This window comes from Papilio polytes, unplaced genomic scaffold, assembly GCF_000836215.1.
Source record: "Papilio polytes unplaced genomic scaffold, Ppol_1.0 DF824169.1, whole genome shotgun sequence".
Lineage (NCBI taxonomy): Eukaryota > Metazoa > Arthropoda > Insecta > Lepidoptera > Papilionidae > Papilio > Papilio polytes.
In genome coordinates this window covers 3,763,247-3,790,706 of record NW_013525035.1, presented here as the reverse complement: position 1 = coordinate 3,790,706, position 27,460 = coordinate 3,763,247, and the positions used below count along the sequence as shown (strand labels likewise).

Here is a 27,460-nt window from a genome sequence, read left to right as displayed (position 1 = left end):
CCCCCCCCCCCCGGCACCAAAGCCGAATCCACCCTTGAGCTGATATTCATTTTAACACAATTGAAATAAGATTCCTTTACATATTTGCAGAGTAACTAATTGGACTTGTTATGTGACGAGACGATGGGGAAATAAACCAGAAAGTGCGAAGAATGACTGTGGATGGCTACAAAGGAAGAGGAAGGCCGAAGAAAGTATGGATGGATTGTGTGAAAGAGGTTGCGCTTAAGAAAGGAGTGGATTCAGATATGACGGCTGATAGAGATGTATGGAAGAGCAGCGCATACTGTGCCTACCCTCCATAAAGGATAAAGGCAAGTTGATGATGATTTGCAGAGTAACTAATTGTAGTTAAAGTTATTTCTGAAAAGTAAGTTTTAACGGTATACTTCCAATCTAGTATAAAATATAACTACATATTTTTTTTATAGCTCTCAATCTTTTTAAAAACAAAGATAGCAATATCTTTTGTTCACTTCTTGCAGTGAAAACCCACGGTAACATCGATATGTTCCACGTACGATGTTGCCACACATCCGCATGTTAAATCACATTTCCTTAACTCAATTGTCTATTCACGATAATCACGGGAACATCTTTAGAGAAAGTATATTTCGACATAATATCAACGACAATGAATGATGAATTACGCAAGTTTTATCAAAGACAATATCCACCGTCGATATATACCGTTGCATCTATCTCTAAATAGGATTTTAAATTTTACACTGCTTATAAAATTGGTGCAAGATGAAGTCAGTTTTTTTCCTTATATTACATCTAATTCGCATTAGAGATTAATTTTTCTTTTAATACGAAATATATGAGACAAACCCAGTCCAAGTACAACAATAATGTGCAGTGGGTCACCAATTTATTAATGTTATTACCTAACCAACATGTTTTCTTAAGGGCCATTCACACCATATCTAAAGAATGTTCGCCGCAAAATCGCCTTGAAATGAATTCACGCAACCTCTTCATTTGCGATTTGTACTCGACTTGCAGTTCTATGGAAAAAGCTGACCCATTTTATTACCAGTTCTAGAGTAAAATAAATTACTAACACCGTATAAAATAATAGAATAACTCACAAGTAATATTAAAATCAAAATAAAAAAATTAAAACAAACAAATTTCGTCTCCCTAAATTTATCTTTGTTGTCAGTGGCTAAATACACTTAAGTGTGAAAGTCAAGAAAAAAAAAATATCTTGACAAAAAGGCCATAAAATAATACAAAAACATAGTATTAAATCTAGTGCTCAAAATACCTAAAACGAAGTAATCTACTTGTTTTTGATATAGGTTTTCCTAATACTGAACTATGACCTGCAATAGTAGCGACTTGCGCAGAAAACTTATCAAGTATAGCTTCTGTGACCCGTTTATCATTTACTAGTAAGCCACCGCACGCGAGCCCGCGTCTTCTTTTATTCCCGCCATTTTTAAAACTTTTTAAATTCGTCGTGGCACAGAAAACGTAAAACTTTCTAACATGACAGTGAACCAGTGATTAATTTTAGTGTTATTTAAAAATGTTTTTAATTAAAATGAAATTATTAGTAACTGTGTTGTGTTTGATTTCGAGAAATTTAGTCGAAGGTAAGTGTTTAAGAATTTTCTATTTGTTAACATCGATTGAAATAGTTTACACATTTGTTCAAATATGTACATCTGTGATACGAAGGCCGGGCAGTTAATAAAATGTATGAAACATCTTCGTAAAACATATTATTTATTGATATGCAAATTGGTATATTTTCAACAAGTGCGTTTACAAATAGTTTTCCTGCAAACACATACTTTTCTTGTACAATTGCGTTGAAATATAAAATTTTGTATTAATTGTATTTTGACAGAACGATCAAAGAATTCCCTTTCTGGATACAAAGTGCTATGATCAGTTAAATACGATACACGCAAGCTTAGCTAATGCTTATCCCGTTCTTACAACTGACACCGGCAACTTGTTCCAATATTTTAATGTAGCATATATTAACCATAGTTGTATTATGTATGTAATTCGTACTGATTTTATCTTTAAAAAGTCAATATGTGAACAGATTTATTCTATCAGGATGTAAAGTACTAGAAAACCTCTTAATCTATGGAAGATTTAGCAATTAAAAGTGAGACGTCCTGTTCTCATCAGTGATTCATCCTAGTTTTCATGTGCGAAATAGAGTTGATTGAAATTATGCATGCATGCGGGCTTTGGACACAGCGCCCGTAGACCCGGCCACGCAAATAGACCTTTATAATTCAAGGTGAGGTTAGGAACAATGAAGACGCGAAAACAAGTTTAATTAAGTGAGCTTAAGTTGAGCTCGCTGAGGTTCATAATTAATAATACAAAATACTTAGCCCCCTTTTTGTTAACATTTTACGTACCTATACAAACTATGTCTGAAGGTAAAACATCATTGACGAAATTATTGTAAACGATAATGACCCGTTTATATTATCCCAGTCCAGCGATCGAAATCAGTACTGGATTGCAACTGGAAAAATGTAAACACAGTATGGGTTCGATCACTGAGCCCAGGGCGCCCGACAGAAATGACAGGTCTGCGAATTATTCTTAATCTTGTCATCATCCACTAGCCCTTATCCCTTACGGAGGGTCGGCACAGTATTTGCTGCTCTTCCATACATCTCTACCAGCCGTCATATCTGAATCCACTCCCTTCTTAAGCATATCCTCTTTCACACAATCCACCCATACTTTCTTCGGTCTTCATCTACCTTTGTAGCCATCACACTTTCTGGTTTATGTCCCCATCGTCCCGTCGCATAACATGTCCATACCACGCTCATCTTTTGCTTCTCAATTTCTCCACCAGTGGCCTACTTTCAAACTTCTTCTAATGTAAGTCTTAATCTTGTAGTTAGGGTAAAAAGGAGGCGCTGTAGAAATCTCGCCAAGGAAGAGATAGAACCGGCACTGTGTAAATCGAGCATAATATTAAAATATCTGTACAAATGTCTTTAAAATATTACTCTTTTTAAAGCATTAAAGATATCAAGGAAGTAAAAACATCAATTCATCAATCATAAAAGAAGAAATTTCTTAGCTTTAGTAGCTTCATATCTGATTTCGCCCTTTGACTTTTATCTCATTATAGATTCATCAGCGAGTTATCGGTTAACTGAAATGTGTTTATTATTTTAGCTGAGTTAATTCTTAGTAGATATCATTTATGACTATAAATATCAGAACTAAGTATGTTTGTGCATGCAATTCACAGAAATACCCGTTATCTCGTAATAGACGCTCATGAATAAACTACTATATTCAAAAAGCTAACAATGTAAGTTTGTAGACCAACATTAAAATGAAAATAGATAAATACATTCTAAGACCGGACGTTAAAAATGAGGAAAATTATGAAATTGCAACTGTTTGGTTACATTGATTATAATACAAAAAATATTTATATTAAATACTGGCTCTTACTTGTGATTTCGTTCCCGTGGATTTAAAAAAAAGTAATAAATACAGCCTACATTATTCAGTGATAACGTAGCTTTTTATTGGTGAAAGAATTTTTAAAATCGGTCAAGTAGTTTTTGAGTTATTTCAATACATACAAAATTATAAATCTTCTCTTTAATATAGACTACTAGTCTGTCTGAAAATGTCACTGAAAGAGATATAATGAAGGGTACTATATTATTATACTATCGTGTCTTACACAACAATACCTTAAAATAACGTATTTTCAGAAAACAAGTTGTCAAACTATACAATAGCTATTTTGAGTAATTAGTGCGAAACGAAGTCCCAATTACAGATACGAACAAACAATTTTCGATCATAAGTAGTTAGTTCACCTTTAAGGGTGCGCTTGTACAATAAACAATGCCTTAAATGTAATTCAGAATTGTAAGAAATTAAGTAGAATAAAAAAATTATAACTTAATCTTAATTTATAACACTTACACCGAATGATAGAGATGGAGTAATTTGAAATTTAAACAAGAGGAAGTGAGATAAATATACTGTTCTGTATTTTAACTCAATCTATACTTCTATTCTATATTTTCTATATGCTAGTCTAATGAAGCGTAAACACACACTACTTTGTTGCCTAAGATGTCAGCAATCACAGCATATTTTTGAATAATATATTTCTTTAATAAAAAGCCATACACTTACACGCTTTATGCTATATATTTTCACGCTATTAAACTTATGGGGGTAAATACATTGGAAAAGAACTTACGTGTGGGAAAGGGACCATAAACTAGAAGCTGCCAACATTAAGGACGCAAGATTATTACGGTAACGGTAATGTTGACATTTGAAATTGAGAATTTGATAAATGTGAACAATACAATAAAGCTTTTATACCATAATTTCATAGCGATAAAACCGCACGGAAACAGCGCCTTAATTATAAAATTAACAAAAACAATTTCCAAATTAAATAATATGGTAATCTAACTTTTAGTTAATGAAATGTTTTTTTTTGTGTGTGATATTATTCAGTGAAAACTCAATTAAAAGAAATATTTCTGGTCATATTCTAGAAGATACGTTTGTAGTATCGATGTTTTTGCTTTGTGCATCATTAGGGCATAGGTCAACGAGATTATCGAGTGACTTCGAATGTAACCTGTGTACGGAACAAACGGAAGTTGAGGTTTTAATGAGACGTTGGTGACACAATTTGCAATGCTACTAGTAAATGTATGAACTGACAAGTACTTCTTTAAACAGTTTTTTCATTTGAACACCTAAATAAATTATTAATCTACAGGATGCTACAAATTAAGGGACATAAATGTTATACCTCTGCGAAAATATAACCTATTTTCAGTTGGATAAAGAAAACTCATGTACCTGTCTTTAATTTTTTGCATCTAAGCATTATATACACCGTTATAATGGCCAAATTATAACGATTTAATTATTTTTAAATTTAGCAGAAAACATTATTCCGTATTGTAGATTAGTTTTGTGTGTTATGTATGGTGGTGAAATAAAATCAACCACATACATTATACTGACGAGGTTTCATGGTGTTTCTAATCAGGGCTACGCTTGAAATTTCCCATACAAAAACTTACATAAAAACTTAATTTAAACTTTTAGACAACTTATTTAATTGATACTGTCGCTTTAAACTCAGAGCAACACTTCTCGTCCAGACCCAGGTTGCGCGCCAATCTATCCATACTTCTAGTGACATTGACAGCTGTCAGCTAGGGACGTGACGTTTATGCTGATAATCTAGAGTTGCGCCAATTCTATAGCACGGTACTAACTTTGTTCCTAACAATACTAATAAAACGGTACAACGTATTGCCATAATTTTAACACTGTGGGTAGAACGAAAAAGTATAGCAAAGGAGACGTTTTCTATTCAAGTAAACTCTAGTATAGCAATTGTGAATTGGTAAATATTTACACCGTTTACCCTAAACATAGATGAATTTGAAAATCCCTTTAATTTAAATTATATTGCTGACTGTTGAGTTTCGCGTTTTAAAAATAAAAATCAACCTTTTTATCAAATTAATTGACGTTTAATTCAAGAACTGTATCGTGCTCGGTTGAACATTTTAATGAATCAACAAGTTGGACAGAAAATACTTCATTTAAAATACTACTTGGCCCATTTATTTAAAAAGTTTTTACATACTTATTTCATGCAATCAATTAAGGCTTTTGTTTCCTATAGTACTATTGTAAAGAGGAAAGATTTGTAATTTTGTATGTATTGGAATTACTCAAAAACGAATGGGCCGATTACAAAAAATCTTTCATCGTTAAAAAGCTATATCAGTGAGTAACATAGGCGATGTTACTTACTTTTTAATTTCAGGCGGGAGAAGTTACGATTAACAGCTATTTTTAACAATTTTAATAATGTTATTTAACAGGTCTATCATCGGAAGAAACATTAGAATTAACAGAGACATGTTGCACTCACGGTCAATACGAGGCGGTGCCGATGACATCATCCAAAGCATGCTCCGGAGTGTCTACCCCTGATGACGTGGAGCCAGAGTTAACAGAAGCTTGCTTGAAAGCCGCCAAGGATTGCTGTGAACAACATTTCATGTGAGTTTATAAGCATTTTTTTTACTTTGACTAAACTATCGCACAACTGTTGTGCGATTGTCGATTATTTCGCAGCCCATTCATTTTGCACAATTAAAAATGCAGTAGTGTGCGCATCTCTATAAAATCTAATTGGAATCAAATCGCGAATAAACAGTTATGCGATAGTTTAAAGGGTAAATCAATTTCCTATCTACGTCTTCTATCCTCTAAAATAAAATTTCGGTTTTAAGAAAAGGTACTAACTTAGCTACGGGGAGTATCGTAGCACTGTCAGCTGTAAATTCTTTGCACAAACTGCATAAAAGATCGTTGTGTAACACATTACATTACAGCCCGTAACCTTGGTCAGTACCCACCTGTAGAAATATGCCTCTGGCTAATCTGTCAATTTACTTTCAAGTAAATGATGCTAAGAATTAAAAAAAAAGTTACAGACTAGTGCAATTAGAAATGTAAAAAAATAACTTAATTAATTAGTTTAAAAAATCCTTCAACTTTAATTGGTATTTTGCCTTTTTTTAACTTTACCCCCGTTTTTGTGGCCCTTTTGTTGAACTCCGATTTGAGAAATAAGCGTTTTAAAATTTAATTAGGTGCAACTTTTAAACCGCGAAGTTAGTTCTTGTTAATCTCTTTCTTTGGCATCTCAATGACTAAAGTTTAGTTTAAAAATATTACACTGCCATTATATTTTTTTATTTGAAAATGAACTCGCCTTTAAAAATATTTAATAATTTTTTTTAGAGAGAAGGACGATTGCGCTATTGGGATTAAATTGTCAAGAAAGAAACAATGCGGTCTGCCCAAAACTGATATTGGAAAGGTAAGGCAATTGTAACATAAACAAGAACTGTCATCATAAGAGCAATAATGAAGTATTCTTAGTTAAGATATTTCATCAAAATTAACAAGTAAAAAGACTTTGACTGTACTTTCTTAACTCTAAAGAGATGCAAGAGTATCTAAAATAACGAATATCACAGCTCAACTCATGTGTACTTTGGTCTAGGCACTAGTTTTAGATCCGTCGAGGTCTTTGTTCCCGGTGCGATGAGAAACCGAATATAGTTAATCCCCTCATCCTGAAGGACCTCATAGGGCTCTAAAACTAATCGATACGTGCACCGAAGTACACGTTAATCATGCTTCATACTAAGATTATAAATGCGAAAGTTTAGATAGATGGATGGATGTTTGTTGCCAAAACTGCTGAACAGATATCGATTATATTTGGTATAGATGTAGAGGATAATCTGGAAGAACACATAGGCTACTGTTTTGTTTTTTTTTTAATCTCGCGCCAACGGAGTCGTGTGCGAAAGTTAGTCGTTAATAATAGTTAATTGTATATTTGTAATTAATACTTTTTATTGTTGTAGACATGTTGCGATGAATGTTCCTTTGGTCGATGGTCGGGAGAATCTCAGGGTATTGATGCATGCGGGAGTGCTGCGGAAGAGGGAATGAGCCCTCAAACAACACTAAGGAAAAACGCCTTCCATAAATGCTGTTTAGTAAGTATCGCCTTGCCCAGTTCCAGTTGTGATTTTTTTTCTATACAATATTTACATAATGTCCTTAATATCTTAGATTACAATACAGAGTATATTAACCTGTAAAGTTTAAGTTAATAATTTGTTACTTAAGTAAACTTATCTAAAGTTCATTGATCTACACAGGTATTATTTTTATCCAGACAAAATATCCGCTAAACGACTTTGACGTCAACTTTCTTGAGTCACTTAAAGGAATGAGATACGAAACTTAATCCCTGATGTTGAAATAGATTTAGAACCGCCCCGTTAGGAAAGTTCACCGAAACCGTATCCCGTCGGGATTATCCGTGAATAGCCGGCTTAATACGGCCACACGCGTTTACCTTTTTTAACTTTTAAAAATATACAAGTTTTGTTTTTAAAATATACTGTTTCTAATATATCTCACTTATCTATGAAAGTAATAACATTTTAAATAATACAGGAAGCTGCACAACAAACTACAACAGAAACGACTACAACGGAAAAAAAGATAGAAACAACAACAGAGAGAAAGAAAGAAGAAAAGAAAGAGAAGTGCAAGAAAGATTCCTGTCAACATATCTGTAAAGATGGCGATGGAAAGGTCAAATGCGCATGTCGCAAAGGATTTAGATTGGAAGCGGACAATAAGACATGCAAAGGTAAAAGCGAACTTACGAGTAAGTAGGATATAGAAACATACCAAAATTGGTCCAATGCGTTAATAAATACAATAAAACATTTCTAGATATAAACGAATGCGGTGAGCTGACGGAGGACTTGTGTACCGAGGAGGACACGGTGTGTCATAACACTGAGGGCTCTTACAAGTGCGTGCCGATCAAAAAGCGTGACGTCAGCCTCAGTTGCCCGCCCGGCTTCAAGCGAAACCTGCTCAACCAAGTCTGTGATGGTAAGAAAAGGAAGATCAACAGTGTTAATGAATCTAGAAGTTTCATAAGGAACTGATTTAAATTGTAGAAACCAACTAGTTTTTTGATCCAAGTTTTATTTTAGACATAAATGAATGTCAACTACCTCGGCCGCCATGCCCGAAGTATTTGTGTGAGAACACAATCGGCGGGTATAAATGCGCGGGGAAGGCGGGCAAGCCATTTGAAGAGGCCATACCTGGACACACCACAGAAGTAGCCGCAACAACACCTACCGTGAAGAATGATATATGTCCACCTGGCTTTAGGGCTGGACCTGATGATGAGTGTCTTGGTAAGCCATATTCTTTTCGAATGTACCTTCGATGGTACAATATTCATACAAGTAATTCAACTTCATATTTAATGGTAATTCTATCAAGCCGCTTACACCATGGTCTTCTTACAATTTAAGCTTATATAGATCCATTAACATTTTAATTGCTTGTTCAGACATAGATGAATGCGAGGAGCGATTGGACGACTGTCAGCGTCTTTCCCAGCATTGTATCAACACGCACGGCAACTACTTCTGCCAGGACCACGTCTCCAAGCGCTGCGCTCCTGGGTTTAAAGTCAACGCTGTTACTGGGATATGCGAAGGTACCTGGACTCATGACAAATGAATCTAACATTCCATACAATTGTAGAACTTACTCTATGAATGACATAGCTCTAGAAATACAAGGCACTACGGTCTGTGCAAAGAATTGACTTTCTTATTAGTGATTGATTTTAATCTTCAGATATCGACGAATGCGAAGAAAGTTCAGAGGTGTGCCGACGCAGTGAGGTGTGTGTAAACCTGCCAGGTGCCTACAACTGCAAGTCCAAGATCAGCACGCTGCCTCAGTAAGTTATATTTTAAAATTTATTTTCATGAGCAAATCTCAACATTTGGACTTTCGTTTTCGTGAAAGCTAAAATGTAAAGAATCGTGATTCAGTAACTTGAGAAGAAAGAGATCAAACAATCTTAATTGACTTACGTAACAAAAAGTAAATTGTTATACTTTAAACAGGTTAACGAGGAAGACATGCCAAGAAGGGACACGACAACGACCGGGTGGAAAAATTTGTGAAGGTGGTTGAAACTTCATTCTTACTAACCAACCATAATTAGGAACATGAATGATAATTAACTGGTTTATGTTGCAGATATCGACGAATGCCGCGAAGGCTCACATTTATGCGATCATTTCCAAAACTGTATCAACACGTTCGGTGGCCACGAGTGCCGTTGCAAGAATGGCTTCGAACTCGACTCTTCTTCCGGATCTTGTGTTGGTAAGTGATGGTCCTTCAGAAATTCCTAATTTTTATTTTGTAATGCTCAATTTATTCATTGACAATTCGCGGATGTATAAAGTGACTTCAAATACTAATATATAGATAAGTTCTTTATATATCTGATATTCCTTTTCTGTATACTTTTCTTCAATATATCGTATCTTCGTCAGATATCGACGAGTGCGCGTTGAAGCTGGACAACTGTCAAGGAGGCTTGCACTGTCTCAATGTGCTGGGGTCATTCACGTGCACGCGCAGAGCTGCCACTACGTCTACAACCAGGTCTACCACCAGTACCACAACACTCGCACCGCCCGCCGCCTATGACTACGAGTACTATGACTCTGAGTTAGTATATCTCACGAACTTAAAATATTGCTATGCCAATTATAAGCAGAATTTACATTCTTTCTTTTAGTTTTGCTAAATTGCCTATTATGACAATGTTAGGTTCACTAACAAATATTCAATATTACAGAGAAGATAACACAACGAATGTAGACAAAATTCCTGAACCAAGTCTGCCCGTATCAAAACCCACTACGACCACATCAACAACCACCACTACAACAACCACTACTTCAACAACCACTCCAAGACCAACAACCACTTCAACGACTTCTACAACAACAACGCCTGCAACAACCAGTACCACTACAACAGCCCGCACCACTAGAGTACGGCCTTGGCCTGGTTACAACCCATACTATCCTAGACATCTTATTCCTACAACAAGACGAAATCCTTACACTATACCAGACCGTCCCGAACATAGAAGACCAGAGTTCAGACCGAGAAGACCAGAAGTACCCAGCACTCCTGTTGAAGTTACTGTGCCAGCACCCACAAATGTAGATACTATCGAGAAAGAGAAAGAACCAGACGGCAGTTACGGATTGAACACTAATGATTTACCGAAGGACAAATGGACAAACGTTATAGGAACGTACAAGCCAGACCAACCAGACTTTAGTCTTGAAAATTTACATTGTTTGAATGGTTTTGAAAAGAGCCCCAGTGGAGAGTGTGTTGGTGAGTTCTATTTGAAAACATTCTATCACGGTCACAGAGTGTTTTGTTTCTTATTTTATTTTTGTAAATAAGATTGACACGCTAATACTTATGGTCAGATTTGTTTTTTTGCGTTTAGATAAAATAACTATTTATTTATTTACTTCTAGATATCAATGAATGTGAAACTGCCAAACACATCTGCAGCAGTCTCGAGGTGTGTCATAATAGTCATGGCGGCTACACGTGCGAATGCATGCCGGGCTTCAGACGCGACGCGACCGGCTGGTGTGTGGTCATCACTACTACATCCACCACTACCACGACTACCACCACAACACCCAAACCGACCACGGTTAGAACTACCACTTCGACTACGGAAAGTACGACTATATGTTTGACTTTTTGTCATATTCTTTACGTCTTTTTGTTATTCTTCTGACGTATCTTCTTTGCCGTCTTTCCTGCATTTTTGACCTGTGGCTCATTTTCAGTGACTACAACCAGCACAGAAGCTCCCCGGCCACCGCGACCACGTGTTCCGTGGTACGCTCCGCCGATGTCTTGCGATTTTGGATATGCGTTCAGTCCTGCTATAGGAAAATGTATTGGTAAGTTAAAAAGTATTGAATGTACTCTGTGTTTCGTCTGCCATCTATAGAATGTATTAAACGGTTTATTTTTTTCACAGATATTGATGAATGTGCGAGTAATAAAGCCAACTGTGCTCCGAAAGAGGACTGTGTTAACACAGACGGTGGATACCGCTGTGTGTGCGGCAAGCGATGCAGGGGAGAAACTGACACACCTGCATACTGTAAGTTTTTTATTCCGTCTTATACAAATTCAAACTAGCTTTCGCCCGCTACTCCGTCGACGTGGAATAAGAAAAATATATGCGAGTAAGTAGTCTTCGTGATCTTCCAGACTATACTCTACATCTATGCCAAATTTCATCGAGACCCGTTGAGAAGTTTATGCTACAAATTCTAAAAAACATCCATCCATCCATGTAAACTTTCGCATTTATATTAGTAAGAATAATATTAGTAAGAAAATAGAAATCATAACTCTAAAGAGAGAATACTTAATGCCATGCTCGAGAAACACTCAAACAAATAATGAGCATACGAAAGCGTTTCCACTTTTAGTAGTGTCATTAAATCCACTCTGTAGCCTATTTTATGTGGCCTTGCAAAATCATCACGAGAATTCTTATATGACACATTCCATTATTGTACAGCTATAAAATATTTATCCAGTGTTTTTATTTTTATCTAAAAAACCCACCACTCCATGTTCCTGTACTAATAATATTCTTGCTCGTCCTCACAAATATTTGTGAATAAGTTTGTCTTTTGTGTTTAAGATCCAACGCCGAGAGAACCATCGGTACTCCCGGACACAAATGTCATAACAGTAGGAGCACAGTTCGGACAGCGCGGGTCGAGGGTGATGCGGCCCACTTACACTCGGGCATCCTCTGGCTCCGTACTCACGTCATGCCCCTGGGGATACAAGCTTACACCAGACAAACGTTGCGTCGGTAAGTTTAGCTTGCTTAGAGTGCAGCCGAAAAGACTGGCTAAAGTTAGAGTCTTCTGAGAAATGCGTTGAAAATACCTCGATGTCGACCCAACATAGAGCAGAAATAAAATAAGACTTAGGACCTTAGATTCATTAAAAAAGGTATGATTTAACTAACATCACCTAAATATATTGATTTATGTTTTGGCATTAACAGACTCAGATAGAATCACAAGAGTTAATTTGACTGAATCATAGAATCGATTTCAATTTACATGTCTTGTGAACATATATTTTTAACAGATATCGATGAATGCGCCCGCAACGTGTCGGAGTGTGGTCCTCAACAGCGATGTGAGAACTTCTACGGCGGGTACTCCTGCCAATGCCCCGCTGGTCACCGGCTGGTGGGCCAGCAGCGATGTGAAGATATCGACGAGTGCGCGTACGGCAATGTAAGGATTACTCATAATTCCAGAACGTTCCATGATGATAAGGGAATGAAAATAGACATAATTACAACAGAAAATGCCTTGTCTTGTGACTAAAAAATACTTCTGACGATAGATTCCATGCAAATCAGCTTCTTTACAATTATTTATGTTTTCAGCCATGCTCTTACAACGCCCAGTGCATCAACACAATTGGATCCTACCGTTGTTCTTGCGGCGAAGGCTTCCGCAACGCGCCTACAAATGATAAGGTAATATAAAATCAATATTTACAGGTCAAGAGAGAATCTAAATCCTAAAGAGATATTATTTACGGGACATTATTTTCGTTGTTGGATTACGGTAGATAGTCTTCTGTATTAATATTATAAGAGGAAAGATTTGTATTTTTATGTATTGAAATAACTCAAAAACTACTGGGCCAATTTGAAAAATTCTTTCACCATTATAAAGCTAAGTTATTATTGAGTAACATCGACTATTACTTTTAATTGCGGGGATGAAATCGCGAGCAATGACAGTTATGGACTACGGTTGTGTAGGTGTGCGTGGACGTAGACGAATGCGCGGAGTCTCCGGGCGTGTGTGCGCAGGGCTGCGCCAACGCGTGGGGCGGCTACCGCTGCTACTGTGAGCGAGGATATCGTCTGCACATCGACAACAGGTACTGTTACACCACGGACATAGTGTTCGCCTGATGCACAATCTAGTAAGGTAGTCATCTAATGACTTTATAGAAGTTAGAATATTGGAATCTCAAAAAAAGCAGTCGCAGTTAGCCAAAATGCATATAAGTAAGCGCTAATAGCTTATTGGTTAGGGGTACGGATTTCCGATTGCGTGGTTGTGGGTTCGAATCCCGCCGTTCGACTAATGTAAATCATATCCTAGCACCAGCCTAGACCTTAGTTGGAATGGTGAAGGAAATGTTATTAAATTACCAGAGCATAAGAAATAAAGACATATGAGAATCTACTTATGTTTTTTTATGTAAAAAAAAATCAAGTGTAATGTGCCAGGACTTGCGTGGACGTGGACGAGTGCGCGGAGTGGGGCAGTTCACGCGTGCGCGGCCGGCTGTGCGGCGGCCGCTGCGTCAACGTGCCGGGCACCTACCGCTGCAGCTGCCCGCATGGATACAGACTGTCCGACGACGCACGCAGCTGCATAGGTAGGCCGCACTTTGTACACCCTGTACCTACTTTGTACACCCTTTACCTTTGTAAATTGTCATAACAATCCAACGTGTAAAATATGTGCTGGAAATACCGGATTTTATTCTCTTATCTGACAGTGACGTCATTTTTAAGGTATCCCGACCTCTATCAGTCAGTGTTGGGACAGACCCATAATATGATACCATGATCACACAGAAAACAGGAGTCAAGTGAAAGCCATTCCGAGTTTCATCTGAGTGTGCGTGTCTGATTTTAGTCCCTTTTCTATTCCTAACCTATCCATATTAGGAAATTATGACAATGGGATGCAGAAATGACAAAGAAGGGACGAAAAGCCAGAGGTAATTTCTAGTTCGGTGGGTTTCCTTTTCCGTGGTTTAAAGGAAGGCAACGCGTCTGCAATTGCGGATGTTTAGAAGTAACGATGGCTTTGTTATTTCGACGAATTTAGATGGTTTTCAAGTTACTTTATGATATAATGTTTATATGATTGTCCAAGATACTACTAATTTTCATTTATATCATCGTTTTCAGATATAGACGAGTGCGAGACTGGGGAGGCGCAGTGCGCGCGGGGGAGTGACGCGGGGATGGTGTGTCAGAACACGCGCGGCGGATACCACTGCCATCACATCGACTGCCCGCCCGGATACCGCCTAGAGTCGAAACAGTGAGACAAGTCAAACACAGCCTACCTAATTCACTCTGATCACAAACAAATATTGCGACTAACCATTGACACCTAGTGTGTAGTGTTTCTATTTTTGATACTAAATTACCGCGTTTCTGCTCTGTATATCCTAGATCTTCTGCCATTAAGCTAAAATTCGTCGTCATTAAAGAATATAATAAGTGGTTAGTTAACGACTAATTAGATTCTTTGATGAGAATCAGCTGAAAAGGACTTAAGATCCAACATTGTATTACACTATGTTTCTACAATAGTATAAAAATGTATGACATTTACTTACTTAAATATTAACTTGTTGTAAAATACACGTAACTTTTAAACTTCACACAAACTCACATCACAGAAATTAAACGATCACAAAACAAAAAACATCTGTAATCAAAATTTCAAATTGACAACTGACTATCGACAACACAGAACACAGGGCCGTAGTGTTACCAAACTAAAGTATAAAATTCTACTAAATTATTTTATTCGGTTCAAAAACAAAAACGCCACCTTTTAATTCGAAAATTACGGAAAAAATACGGAAAATACTCAAGTTTAGCTTTATTTTCTCGTAAATGAGAAGAAACGCAAAAAATTATATCTACCATTGACTGTCTTGCCAGTAAATGCACGCGCATCCAGCGCTCGTGCTCCGTGACGGACTGGGCGTGTATCCGACAGCCGAGCGCAATCAGCTACAACTTCATCACATTCGTCTCCAACATCTTTCTGCCTGCGGGGAGTGTGAGTACAGCGCCATTTATGTATGAAGCTTATAGGCATGGACGTCGGCAAATGACGGAAGAAGTTTGAATTTTAACGCGTTAATCTATGGAACCAACATTCGTATTTAAAAAGTTCTCTCTACATTTAATTATCTTATTATTGCATAAGGCTTGGATTTGAAATCGCGCTATTTCTCTCTAATTACCGATAAATGTAATACAGGTGGATCTGTTCACGATGCACGGGCCGTCGTGGCGCGACTCTGTGGTGAGCTTTGAGATGCGAGTGGTGGATGTGCAGGCGCCCAGCGGCGTCAAGTCTGCCGACCTCTCCTGCTTCGAGTAAGTAAATGTACTTACTTGTCATACACATAAGCTTTGATAGAATTTGCACATTGAAGTTTACGTCACTAGCAATATCACGTCACGTCACTTCTTAAGATGTCATCCCCATTTCCTAATTGGTGAGAAGAAAGCGGAGAAGCATTGGGAAGGGGAAATAATCTTATTCTGTTGAACCCTTCCTCTTTCAATTGGTGGATGTCTATGGTCTATGGGTAGCGGTGGTTTCTATATTTCAGGTAGTCGCTTGCTAGTTAGCCACCTTATGGTATAAAGTCACGGAATATATTTGAATTATCATTGGTATTGGTATCCCTAGTTTGCAAGAAGCAATTGGATCTTCTCTCTTTCACTGACGCTATATTCTACTTTGTGTTGCCAGTATGCGTCCGACGGGCAACGTGTGTGTGGTGTCGCTGTTGTGCGCGCTGGGCGGGCCGCAGGTAGCCGAACTGGAGTTAGCCATGTCGCTGTACCAGCGCGGACAGTTCGCAGGCAGCGCGCTTGCTAGACTCGTCGTCATCGTCTCTGAATACGAGTTCTAGGACAAGTTCTATGATAACTATATTTGAGTACCTTATAGATAGACACTAACGCCTTTTATGTGGACACTAACGCCCTCAAGATAGACATAAACACCTTCTGGATGGTAATTTAGGGTCTACGATAGTGATTTATTATATCTAGATCTGACATAAACACTAACTCTATTTATATTTTCACAATGTCTATATTATAAGAAACAATGAACTATTTGGTAATTAAAAAAACTTTCAAATTACATTTTAGTGGTTTGCTTACGTCACATGTCTAAATTTAATGACTTCCATTTCGTAGTTCTTTTCACAGTTTTTTTTAAATACTTAGTTATATAGGTGTTATTAGGAAATAGACTTCGTAATTGTAAGTGCTACTTATTTATTGTGATGTTGGAATAAATTTATATGATTATGAATGTTTTTTATTCCCCGATTGTTGTCAAGGGTGTTAGTTAATTCCAAATTAATAACTATGGACAAACCAACAAAGGGATTACAGACACTAATATTCATGCATATTGTACTATGTTTATTAAATAAATGTAAAAAAACCAAATAGATTTGGAATATATCTTTTTATTAAGCACAAGCGGTTTCCGCCGGTTACACATACTTAAATGTAATAGTGCAATTTATTAGTAATTAGCTGTTCTGATCACAACGCAACAATAAAAAATATCAATACAAAATTCTACACAACGCATATAAACAACGTCCATGAATTCTTTCTGGTCCCCTGGTGTCTCACAATCCTTATCATACCAAAATAAAAGCATTCCATATTTAAATAAAAAATCAAAACATTTCATTATAGTGTCCGGAAATTACATGATAACGGAAGACTGTAGATTTCCTTAGCAAATATAATTTAAATCATCCTGTATCATAGCATATATCATTTAGATATACATATTTCCCGAACATCCTGTCATTAGTTAACGGTTAAATTGATGTAAACACGTTAATATTTCAATATAAAATTATAATAAAAAAAATAAACTACATTTGAAAAATGTTAGAATAATTCGAAACTATTAAAAATAATATCAATAAAAGTAAAATTGCACCTCCTCATGTAAAATATTAGCACATCCTTTTTTTTATTCGATTTGTGAACTATTAGAATTTTTTTTATATATTTCGGCCTGACTATCTTCTAATAGACAACTAAATACGACAATATAAATTAAAACAGATATATTGTAAAAATAAAACATAATAAATATAAACAATACCGCAATGTTCTACACTACAAAATAACAAAAAAATGAAACTTGATAGGGTTTAATAAAAATTTTGTGTTTTTAAAAAATTTAAACCTACAAAATATAACCAAAGTACTGAAGGTACTAAAAATACTTTTGCCTCAAAAAAAAGACTGTAACAGATTTTTTTAAAAGATAACATAAAGAACATTGCAGTAAAAAATTCCAACTGTATACTCTCAACCTTAGACCTTGTAAAATCTAGTCAACATTTAAAACGTCACAATGGCTCTTGCCACTTAGGGCCTGTTAACACTATCACGTTTAAAATATAATCGACAACATTTAGCTATAGTTAAACTAATAAACACAACTGTATTACATCGAGTATTAAACGATTATTAAGGCCTAATAATTTGCACAAATAAATGAAATATTTTTGTGCAATTACTATAATTTAAACAATATCTAAAACACAAATGTCAATTACTGTTTTATTATTATACTTTATTAAAGCAGAATTCCACTGCACTAACATTTGCCTTTCATTCTATCCAACAAATCAAAGACAATATGAATTTAGACCATAGAGTTTAAAAAAATAGAGTAGTCACCGAAATTTTTTTCATAAACGTCATGCAGTGGAGTTCTGGTAAAGAAATATGCCAACTCTAAGTACAGTTCTAATAAATATAGTTTACTTCATCAAAAACGTTTTAGACAACAGTCTTATGTAACAATGTTCGAATCGAAACAATATGTACATAGATATTTAGATGCATATAAATCTGATATGATCTTCTAAATTCGTAACGCTATAGAAACTTTACAGTACAATCGTGTAAAAAAGTGTACAACGGCAGTCGGACAGTCGTGATCAAAATTATCAATCAGGAAAAAACTACATAAAAACTGTTATAATACATTTTCGAAGCAAATGACATGACAAAATGTGTATTTTGTATAAGAAATCCATTTATCTATACTATTATTATAAAGAGGTAAGATTTGTATTTTTGTATGTAATGAAATAACTCAAAAACTACTGGGACGATTTTAAAAAAATTTTTCACCATTAGAAAGGTAATTTATCTGTGGATCTAGGATACATTTTTTTAATTTCAGGAGGGCGAAGTCGCGAGCAACAGCTAGTGATAAATAAAACAACGTTATATCCTTATGTTTACCAAAATGCGATTAAGCTTTCTGTTATTTTTAAAAACATTTATAATTTTGACCACGACTGTATGACCATAACAGCTAACTTAAGGGCAAGTTCAGACGATAACAAATAAATTCCATTGCGTGTAACTAGCATATTTGTGACTGTGGGTAAAGTTGACTGCATGTACACTGAGATATTTGCTTGAGCAAAGAAAGGGCAAGATTTCCAGTAAAAGTATTAAGAAATTCATTTAGGACAGAAAGAGATAGCAATAGCTACCCGCTTCATACTTGAAGCTAAACGGACAGAAAATTCATTAATATTTCAATTACATTTATATATTTACCTACATAGATAATTGATTAAAATGTATCTCAGTGCGCATGTTAAGCTCAAAAAAGCTACTAACATCTATGGTATTCTCTATATCCTACCAAAAATCCTACCATAGATATATAAAACTACAATTCAACAAAGCAAATAATATACAACAAAAATTACACTTATGTAGAATACGGAAATAACAAGTTCTGTAAAGGCTAACGAAAAATGGCATTCAATAATCACATAGTATTGATATTTATAAAAAAAATATTTCTTATCTCTATATGCGATGATCAACTTACTACCTATATTAACTTAACAAGTAAATAAAACATAAAATAATTAAAAACAATACATTAATAAAAATTATATGTACTCTATTTTCCATGTCAATAATAAATTCATTTAATAATAAAATAAAATATAAAAGTGCAAAATATAAATAAGAATTTTATTTACAAACATGCATAGAATTATTTTAAACCATAGAGTGTCTATAATAGAGTAGCCAAAGAAAGAAAAAAAAATAATCCATATTTAACCATATCGAGTAAAACTTGCTTGACTTTTTTTTTTTCAAAAAAATGTAAAGAAATTAGTCAATCGTAAGATATGAGGGACTTGAAATAAATATTTTGAATACCTTAAGTCTTGTAAATAAAAATGAATCCTATTCTAAAACGCCAATAAACTGTCAAAATATAATACGATATTAGATAATAAATCGATCTAACGCAAAAATAATGTACTTTGTAAAATTTTTCGCTCAATTAGGCTATTACTTTGTGTAGTCATTTTATATTATCTGTACAAATATGTCGAAAAAATTTGTTTAGACATACATGTTACCAAGTTATTTTAAAAAGTTATACAGCCGCATAAGTTAGAAAGCGCCTAAACAAATTTATCAACATTTAATACCGCGCTATGCGTGGCCTCTATACTATTAGAATATCTATGACATGGAACCATTAAATCTATTTCATACGATAATCATTTCTTTTTGACAGTCGAAGTACTCGCGCCAGTACTCGACCGTGTTTGAACTCTTTCTTGTTTTAGGAGACTGACACCGAAAGTGGGGCATTTTTTCCTCAAAGCTTTTATTTTATATAGTTTATTCCCTTGGGAGTTGTTGGTTTCTTCGTAATTATCCGGTGTGACGTCATCAGTGATGACTGAATTGGAGATGCAGTCCATAGGTTCAGGGCTGCTAGATTTGTCCCTTTTCCGTCTAAACCTGAATGGCGTATCTAGAGAGTCTGCGGAAATGTTTGTGATATTAGTATCACTGGAAGACAGATCGTGTGCCGCTTCTAGTCCGCTTTTAGGTAGATTTTTCGGTAATTTCTTTCTCGAGCTCGAATTAGATCGAATTATTAATTTCTTTCTACCGGTGACGTTGTTTACGGTTTTCGTTTGGTTTACAGTTTTCAGATTCGGTTCTGATGGTAGTCGATTTTTTCCGTTAAGATGACAGTTTTCCGTAAGAGCTGACAGTGACGTGACGTTACTGTGGGTGTTGATGACTGACGTGTCGTTTGACGTCATTTTGCTGACGCTGACAGCTTTCCTTGTAAATGTTTTTAAAGGGCTACCGTGGGAATAGCTAAGTGTAGGTCTTGCGAGGTTAGCTCTTTGTCCGTGAAAGCTATTTTTGCCTGTGAAGGAGGATTTGACGCTGGCGACTAGTTTGCTGGCTTGTGAATTGGAGCCTCTAGTTGGGGGGAAGGTTGAAGTTTTTGCCGCGTAGTGTGATTTTAGGGTTGAATTGATAGCTCTGGGCTGTGGTTTGAGGTTGGTATTGTTAGCGTTACGGATGTTATTTGTGGGCATCATATAGTTCATTTTGGAGGCGAAGACAGTTTTCGTGGGCAGCATCGGCGTGGCCGTGGTCTTGTACTTGCCGATTACTGACGTCACATTATTCTCTGTGTCCGCTTCGTTGGCATTTAACACGTTAGCATTATCGATCTGAAAAGATACATAAATCTTTGTATTTTTGTATGTATTGAAGTAACTCAAAAACTACTGGGCCATTTTCAAAAATTCTTACGCCATTATAGAGCTACGTTATTAGTGAGTAATGCAGTAATCATATTTTTTTTTTAATTTCACGCGGATATAGTCGCGAACAACAGCTAGTTTTAGAGACTTTTCAAGGTCACATTTATTTACAGTGGGGAAGACAAAATAATAAAGATCATTTTTTAACATTTCTATCTGTTTGTGTGATTCTCGATCTTCGAAACGGTTGCACTTTGACGGAACTTTGGTCATAAATTACCTAACACACATGGAAATATAGGCTACATTTCCACTGCGTTGGAAAATTCTTGATCGACCTCTAGTTTACAATTAAGGCGAAACCCATATTTTATTTACCTTGCCGTTCTTGTTGCTATGCAGTATAGTCTGCAGGGAGACGGGGGGTGCGGCGGGTGCGGTGGGTGCGGCGGGCGCAGGGGGTGCGGGGGGCTCGGGGGGCAGGTCGCAGTACACGCCGCGGGCGAACACCGGCAGTGAGGAGATGTTGTGCCGGCGACGGTACGCCTCGCCCTCCGTCTGCATACGCAGCTGGATACTGGAATTATTATATACAATAAAAAACATTAATACTATATCTCACCCTTAGATAGAGGGTAACATCAATTTATATTCTAGGTAGACATATCTATCAAGAAATTGAAAATTACAAATGCAATATTCATTTGGACACCTTTTCTCTTTAGCACAACTGCTGGCGATTGTCGATTGTTTCGCAGTCAATTCAACTGTTTAGTTGCATAACTAAAATGAATTGGAAAAAAATTCATGCGGGAAAGAGACAAAAACTTCAAGCTGACAATATCTAGGAAGCAAGGTTGGCATGGTAAGGGTAATTGTTATCCAATGTCAACAGCCTTCATTGTCATTTGTGCATTTGAATGTTGACATAGCTCCGGGGTTTATAGACATTTCTATATGACTAGCTTTATTATGACAAACCACGTGGAAATAAAAAAAGATTATCTTTGCCAAATTTAATCGAAATCCGTTCGGCAGTTAAGCTACAAACTCTAACATCCATCCATCTAAACTTTCGCATTTATATTGTTACTAAAATATGATGGATTGTAAGTTAGAATTTAATGAAAAGTACTTACTTGTCTAGGAACCACTGCTGGTGTCCTATGACGGAGCCGGGTCGGCAGAGACGCAGCCAGGCGATGGCCTCGCGCGACGCGAACCCATGGTGCTTCATCATGTAGCACGCGATCAATGTGCCCGTGCGGCCCAGACCAGCTACACACAAACATACTGATAAATAAATTTATATAAGTTACATTATCACATCAAAGGGTTCATGGTTCATGAATTCCCCTTTCCTTCCCACCCTTTCTTGTTTCTTATTACAATCTTATTAGAAGAAGGAAGAAACGTGGATTTGATGGTGCAGGAGACGTATAGGAAGGGGAAAAATTCTCTTTATGTGCGTCTCCTCCTCCGTCGATCAAGGGTAGGCAACACATCCGCTATTACGAATGTCTACGGGCAGTGGTCGCTTAGCCATTTTGGCGGATTTGGGTGGCCGCTTGCTCGTTTACCACCTTATGATAATAAAAAATAATAAAGTCGGAAGTTAAATCACTAAAAAATCAAAGCTTTTTCATAGAGCACTAGCAAAGGCTAACCTTTTTCAGGCAGAATTTTAAAAAATAATTTCAAACACTTATTAAAACTCCGCCGAGAATTTTACAGACGTAAAATTTTATGGGAATTTTGAGTTTAAAACAAGATATTACAAATTTGAATATCGTTTCAATATTTGGCCATAAGTAGTCAAATGACCTTTCAACAGTTGCAACAGAATAGACATTTCCCCATACTAAAGGTATTCCCTACCAAGTTTACTTCCCATCCTCGTCAAAAAAATGTGAGAACTAGAATTTGTCCTCTAGAAGACAAATCTATCTATACTAATTATAAAGAGGAAAAATTTGTATTTTTGTATGTATTGAAATAACTCATAAACTACTGGGACGATTTCAATTCTTTCACCATTAAAAAGCTACGTTATAAGTAGTAACATAGGACATCATTTATAAATTTTACGCGGGTAGTCGCGAGCTATAGCTAGTCAATAATTTAGTTACCTTTGCAATGCACAGCCACCGCACCTTTAGCGGCCTCCGCGATCCTTATAAATCTATTGACAATATGATCTGACGGCACAGAGCCATCTACAAAGAACAATTCCCTATGTTCAAAGCCGTGAGCTGTGAATTGTTTAGCATCATATGACTTCTTGTTAAGACGGACGATAGTAGTCACGTGATGGGTACGGAAGTACTGGTGGTAATGCTCTGGGCTGTGTAAGGGATACCCTCGCTCTAAACGTGACCGGTGATTAGGTCCAGAGAACGCTAGCATTTTCTCAGGAATTATCCAGTTTAAGTCCCCATTTTCTACTTTCTGGAATAAATTAATGTTTATATTAGTTACTGTTATGGATTTAAAAAGAGTATACACTCAAGAGCATTGAATCCAGGTCACTCAATAAAACTTTAAAATCTCGTATATATAAAATTACATTAATCAAAACAACTGCTGACCACGCTTTAGTACAAAAATAAAAAACATGACATTTTTTTACAACATTATTTTATTGAATGGCTACGATACTATTTTCATTAATTCTTCCTCTGTGTGTGTGTGTGTGTGAGAGAGAGAGAAACTAAGAAGTTTTGAGCTTTTAAGTGACCCGGATTCAGTGCTCTTGAGTGTACTATACTTTAGTACTAATCATACCTCATAGTATAAATACTGTTCAGCATCAAAGTGTTGGAAGTCAAAGAATCTGGCATCGTGCGCCAGTTTTAGACCTCTCAGCACATCGAGTAGTGAAATGTCGAACAGTGGAGGACCACCTGACGCGTCTCGGAAACTCAGCAAGGACCACTCACTGCCTTCTGTTAGCTGCTTATAAACCGTTGAGGGACAACCGTCTAGGTATATTATCTGAAAATTATAACTATGGGTTTACATTGCTGCAATATAAAGAAAAATATTGTCATTCCACTCATTCCACTTGAGAAAACTGGTGTAACAATATCTTTTAGGGATGTGTTTAACAGAAATCAGTTTAACTCAAAGAATTACTCGTTTTTCTTAAACATTTTCCCGAGATGGTCAATCACAGATGCATATTTTTTTCATGAAATCTGTACTAATATAATAAAGCGTAAACACACACTACTTTGTGGCGTAAAATGTCAGCAATCACAGGACAGTTTTAAATAATTAATTTTTTAATAAAAAAAGACTTACACTTACGACACGCTTTAGGCTATAATATTTTCACGCTATTAAATTTTAATTGGAAAAATCCTCGTGGGGACCATAAACACAAGCTGTCAATATCAAGAAAGCAAGGTTGCCATGATTAGTCACCATGTCATGTCATTTTGACATTTGCAATTGATAATTTGACAAATGTAAGTAATAAAATAAAATTTTCATAATTCAGATCAGCAGATGAAGTCACACGAGAACAGCTAGTAATTAATATGTATAAACATTTAATAAACAAGATACATACTAAAAAAGAAATTTAACCATACCTGATAACTCCCAATAAGGTAAGCAGCATTAAGTCGTAACGTCTCATTACTGCTAGTATAGAAAACAATCTTTTTCTTCGGGTTCTTCTCCAATTCATCGTTGAGCTTGTTACAAAATTGATACAAATGGCATAAATGATAAGGTCCAAAATCGAAGTAAAAGTTCTCGTAGACAATTTCATCTTCTATATGGAAGTATTTACTGTTTCGAGTGGGTTTCGGTTTATAGCCCGTTTTCAGGGTCGCAAAATACAGTCTGTCTGGAAAACAAAGATAGTGTAATCAGAACTCATAAACATGGAGGAATAATTTATAACCACATAGTTATTGCCCATAGGTGGATATTAGAACATAATTTAAAAAAATAAATGAAAAACTTTATGTATTTGACTTTAGCTGTGTCATAGTTCGAAAGGGAAATTGCAAAAAAAATGTTTACAAAATCTTGGTTTGATGTATTATAATAATACCACTAAACAAATACATAACATATAAATAGAATAATATTATCGACAACGTTATCGATACTTAACATAGACATCACTATCTCAACTACATTATAGAATATTATTACTTATTTTCTTCTATTCCGATTTTCTTATAAACTTTTTGGCAAGATAACAGATGCGGTCTGGAAAGATGTTTCTTTTAAAAAGTCTATATACGTGATCAATCTAAAACTTCTGACGCTTTCTTTTCTACGATATTTCATCTCGACACATAGGGAATAAAGTTTTTATTTAAATAGACATTATTCTCTTTATTACAATTCTAAATGTATCGCCGATCGATTGTGAACTTCAACAATTGATAATTTAACTAGGCGTACACAAAAAGGCAACAAATTCGTATAAACAACACCGATACAGCATATTAGATTTATGCAGCGTTTCTACCTGGCGTAAAGTATGACAAATAACACACGTTTTTTCGATATTTCGCGCAATACCACGCAAATGTTCATGATAAACCCTCTGTATGAGTCATAGAGAGAATGTACCGTATTTACACAAGTGTACCATCAGAACTGGTCCAACAATAGCTATACCAAAATAGGCGCAGTATGGGATCTGTCGCTGGCTGCACGCATGCAAAATAACAAAAAAGATCTGCCCAGATAAACGTATCCTAATCTCTTCTGATGCTCGTCTATAATAAATTTTGGTTCAGATATAGAAGGGCCTGTCACACCACTGGCTGATAGAGGCTCAGTTAGCTTAAAAATGACGCCACTCTCAGATAAGGGAACAGATTGTTATCAGACAATTTACTATTTGGTAGGACTGGCCCTAAGTATTTTTTTAATTTGGGAAGAAAGGATCATTAGGATTATCAGCTCGAGAATTAAGTACCAAATTATTGTTGATTTAAGATTTATAAAATTGTTATTTGAAATAATGTGGGACGCTTCAAGTGGAATCTGTTTCATACCATCCTTCATTCCTTTTTTTTTGGAATAAAGTCAATACACAAATTATTGTTCAGTGCTAGAATGTCTATTTTATAAACCCATTTTAGAGGAAAATATAGATAATCTTGCTAGTTTTATTTTACGATACACAACAAAGTATTTTCCTGAGGACATAAACAGAGTATTTTGTTGCCTTTCGGATGTTTTTATGGATCCATTATCTAGTGTATACCACATTATGTGATCAGACAGGTAGGAATTGAACATTTGTGTATATTATTTAGGGCCTGTCCCAGAATTCTTGCAAATTTTCAAATAACACTCCAACGTATAAAATATGTGAAGGAAATATCGGATTTTGGTACTACTATCACTCTATCAGCCGGTGGTGGTAAAGGCGCTTATTGTTGTTTTTCGCACATCTTTCATTTTCTTCTCTCATCAACAAGACTATCCAGTATGTATACTGGATAGTCTTGTTAAATAAGGTATAAAAACCGACATTAATAAGACCGCATTTCACGGCTAGGTGAAGATATGGAAATTGTTAAATAACAGTAAAACTTAGAAAATGTAGAGTAGCACTTTAGTTATAGTTCATAGTTCATAGCACAGATCATATATTATTTATTTATGTATTAGAATTAGAATTCAATGAGTATAGTCTAGCAATTTTAAGTAAACAAAACCCTAAATAAAACGTGAAAAGGCTAACCTCTATATTAAGAAACATAATGAATGCTAACTCTACATTTGCAAGTCAAAGAAGTAAGTCGTTACAGTAACGTAGTGACGTAGGCACGTTATGCTAAATTTTCGTCAGTGAATTAAGGTGGAGTTCCACTAAAGCGACATGTAGATAGGAACTAAAAGCTATACATATAATAAAATTGTAGAGTCTGTTTGTAACAAAAATAAAAATTCCATATTTCGGAAAGTTAATGTATTTGCGTTTCTAATAATGAAAATCGCATTTAAAAAAATTTTGTCCATCTGTCCGCAAGCCGCGTTTGTTCTGGGTAATCCCCGAAACGGATGGGCGGTTTTTACCGGACTTTCACTGAAGGGTAGTTGGCGTAGACGGGCATATTATAGGCTACTTTCTCACAGTGGAATTGTATCTTTACTTTAGTTAGGTATATCTAGTCATGTTTTTTGTTAATAGTCTACGTAACAGAACTTAATGCGCTGTGAAGATAAATATTTGCATTTCAATACAAGTTTTATCATACAATATTATGATACATATGACGTAAAGTTTTTCGCAATAAAGTTCGTAAAATCGTAACGTAACCATAAAAATAATTGATTGCCACATTGATAAACCCGTTTGCATGTTATTGGACTATTTGAAACTTAAGTACTAATTTGGCAACTAAAAATAACATTTACAAAAACTTAGGGTGAGTTGCACCATATCGCCGGTTACCGTTAAAGTTAAAATTATCTGTAACGGTAATATTTGGAATAACCTTAAAATTTACTA

General features: G+C 35.7%; 3 protein-coding genes across 3 annotated transcripts in view; 1 reads left to right on the top strand and 2 right to left on the bottom strand.

Annotated features, from left to right (window-relative positions):
* The window catches only part of LOC106111352 (zinc finger CCCH domain-containing protein 13-like), a 42,815-nt gene extending 27,757 nt beyond the window's left edge, over window positions 1-15,058 (bottom strand). The window contains exons 1-2 of the mRNA XM_013293393.1: window positions 14,953-15,058; window positions 5,942-6,054 (exon numbers count right to left, since the gene is read on the bottom strand). The gene's annotated coding sequence lies outside the window, so the exon portion shown is untranslated. The remainder of the gene's footprint in view (window positions 1-5,941; window positions 6,055-14,952) is intronic.
* LOC106111353 (fibulin-1) lies at window positions 1,381-16,678 on the top strand. Its single transcript, XM_013293395.1, has 25 exons — window positions 1,381-1,604; window positions 5,892-6,072; window positions 6,820-6,898; window positions 7,455-7,589; window positions 8,056-8,254; window positions 8,341-8,505; window positions 8,610-8,819; window positions 8,978-9,127; window positions 9,271-9,376; window positions 9,546-9,607; window positions 9,682-9,810; window positions 9,984-10,161; window positions 10,292-10,845; window positions 10,995-11,207; window positions 11,319-11,435; window positions 11,516-11,641; window positions 12,194-12,370; window positions 12,655-12,806; window positions 12,962-13,054; window positions 13,346-13,467; window positions 13,823-13,974; window positions 14,516-14,651; window positions 15,284-15,404; window positions 15,609-15,727; window positions 16,110-16,678. The coding sequence occupies exons 1-25, from the start codon at window positions 1,538-1,540 to the stop codon at window positions 16,270-16,272; spliced, it is 3,906 nt and encodes a 1,301-aa protein (XP_013148849.1). The 5' UTR covers window positions 1,381-1,537; the 3' UTR covers window positions 16,273-16,678.
* A 2,841-nt stretch (window positions 16,679-19,519) lies between these two features.
* LOC106111435 (tyrosine-protein phosphatase CDC14 homolog) overlaps window positions 19,520-27,460 on the bottom strand; it is a 19,661-nt gene continuing 11,720 nt past the window's right edge. Inside the window, exons 3-8 of the mRNA XM_013293528.1 lie at window positions 24,564-24,823; window positions 23,752-23,961; window positions 23,097-23,415; window positions 22,107-22,245; window positions 21,346-21,544; window positions 19,520-20,934 (exon numbers count right to left, since the gene is read on the bottom strand). Coding sequence (XP_013148982.1) covers window positions 19,954-20,934; window positions 21,346-21,544; window positions 22,107-22,245; window positions 23,097-23,415; window positions 23,752-23,961; window positions 24,564-24,823 — 2,108 coding nt within the window. The 3' untranslated portion in view covers window positions 19,520-19,953. The remainder of the gene's footprint in view (window positions 20,935-21,345; window positions 21,545-22,106; window positions 22,246-23,096; window positions 23,416-23,751; window positions 23,962-24,563; window positions 24,824-27,460) is intronic.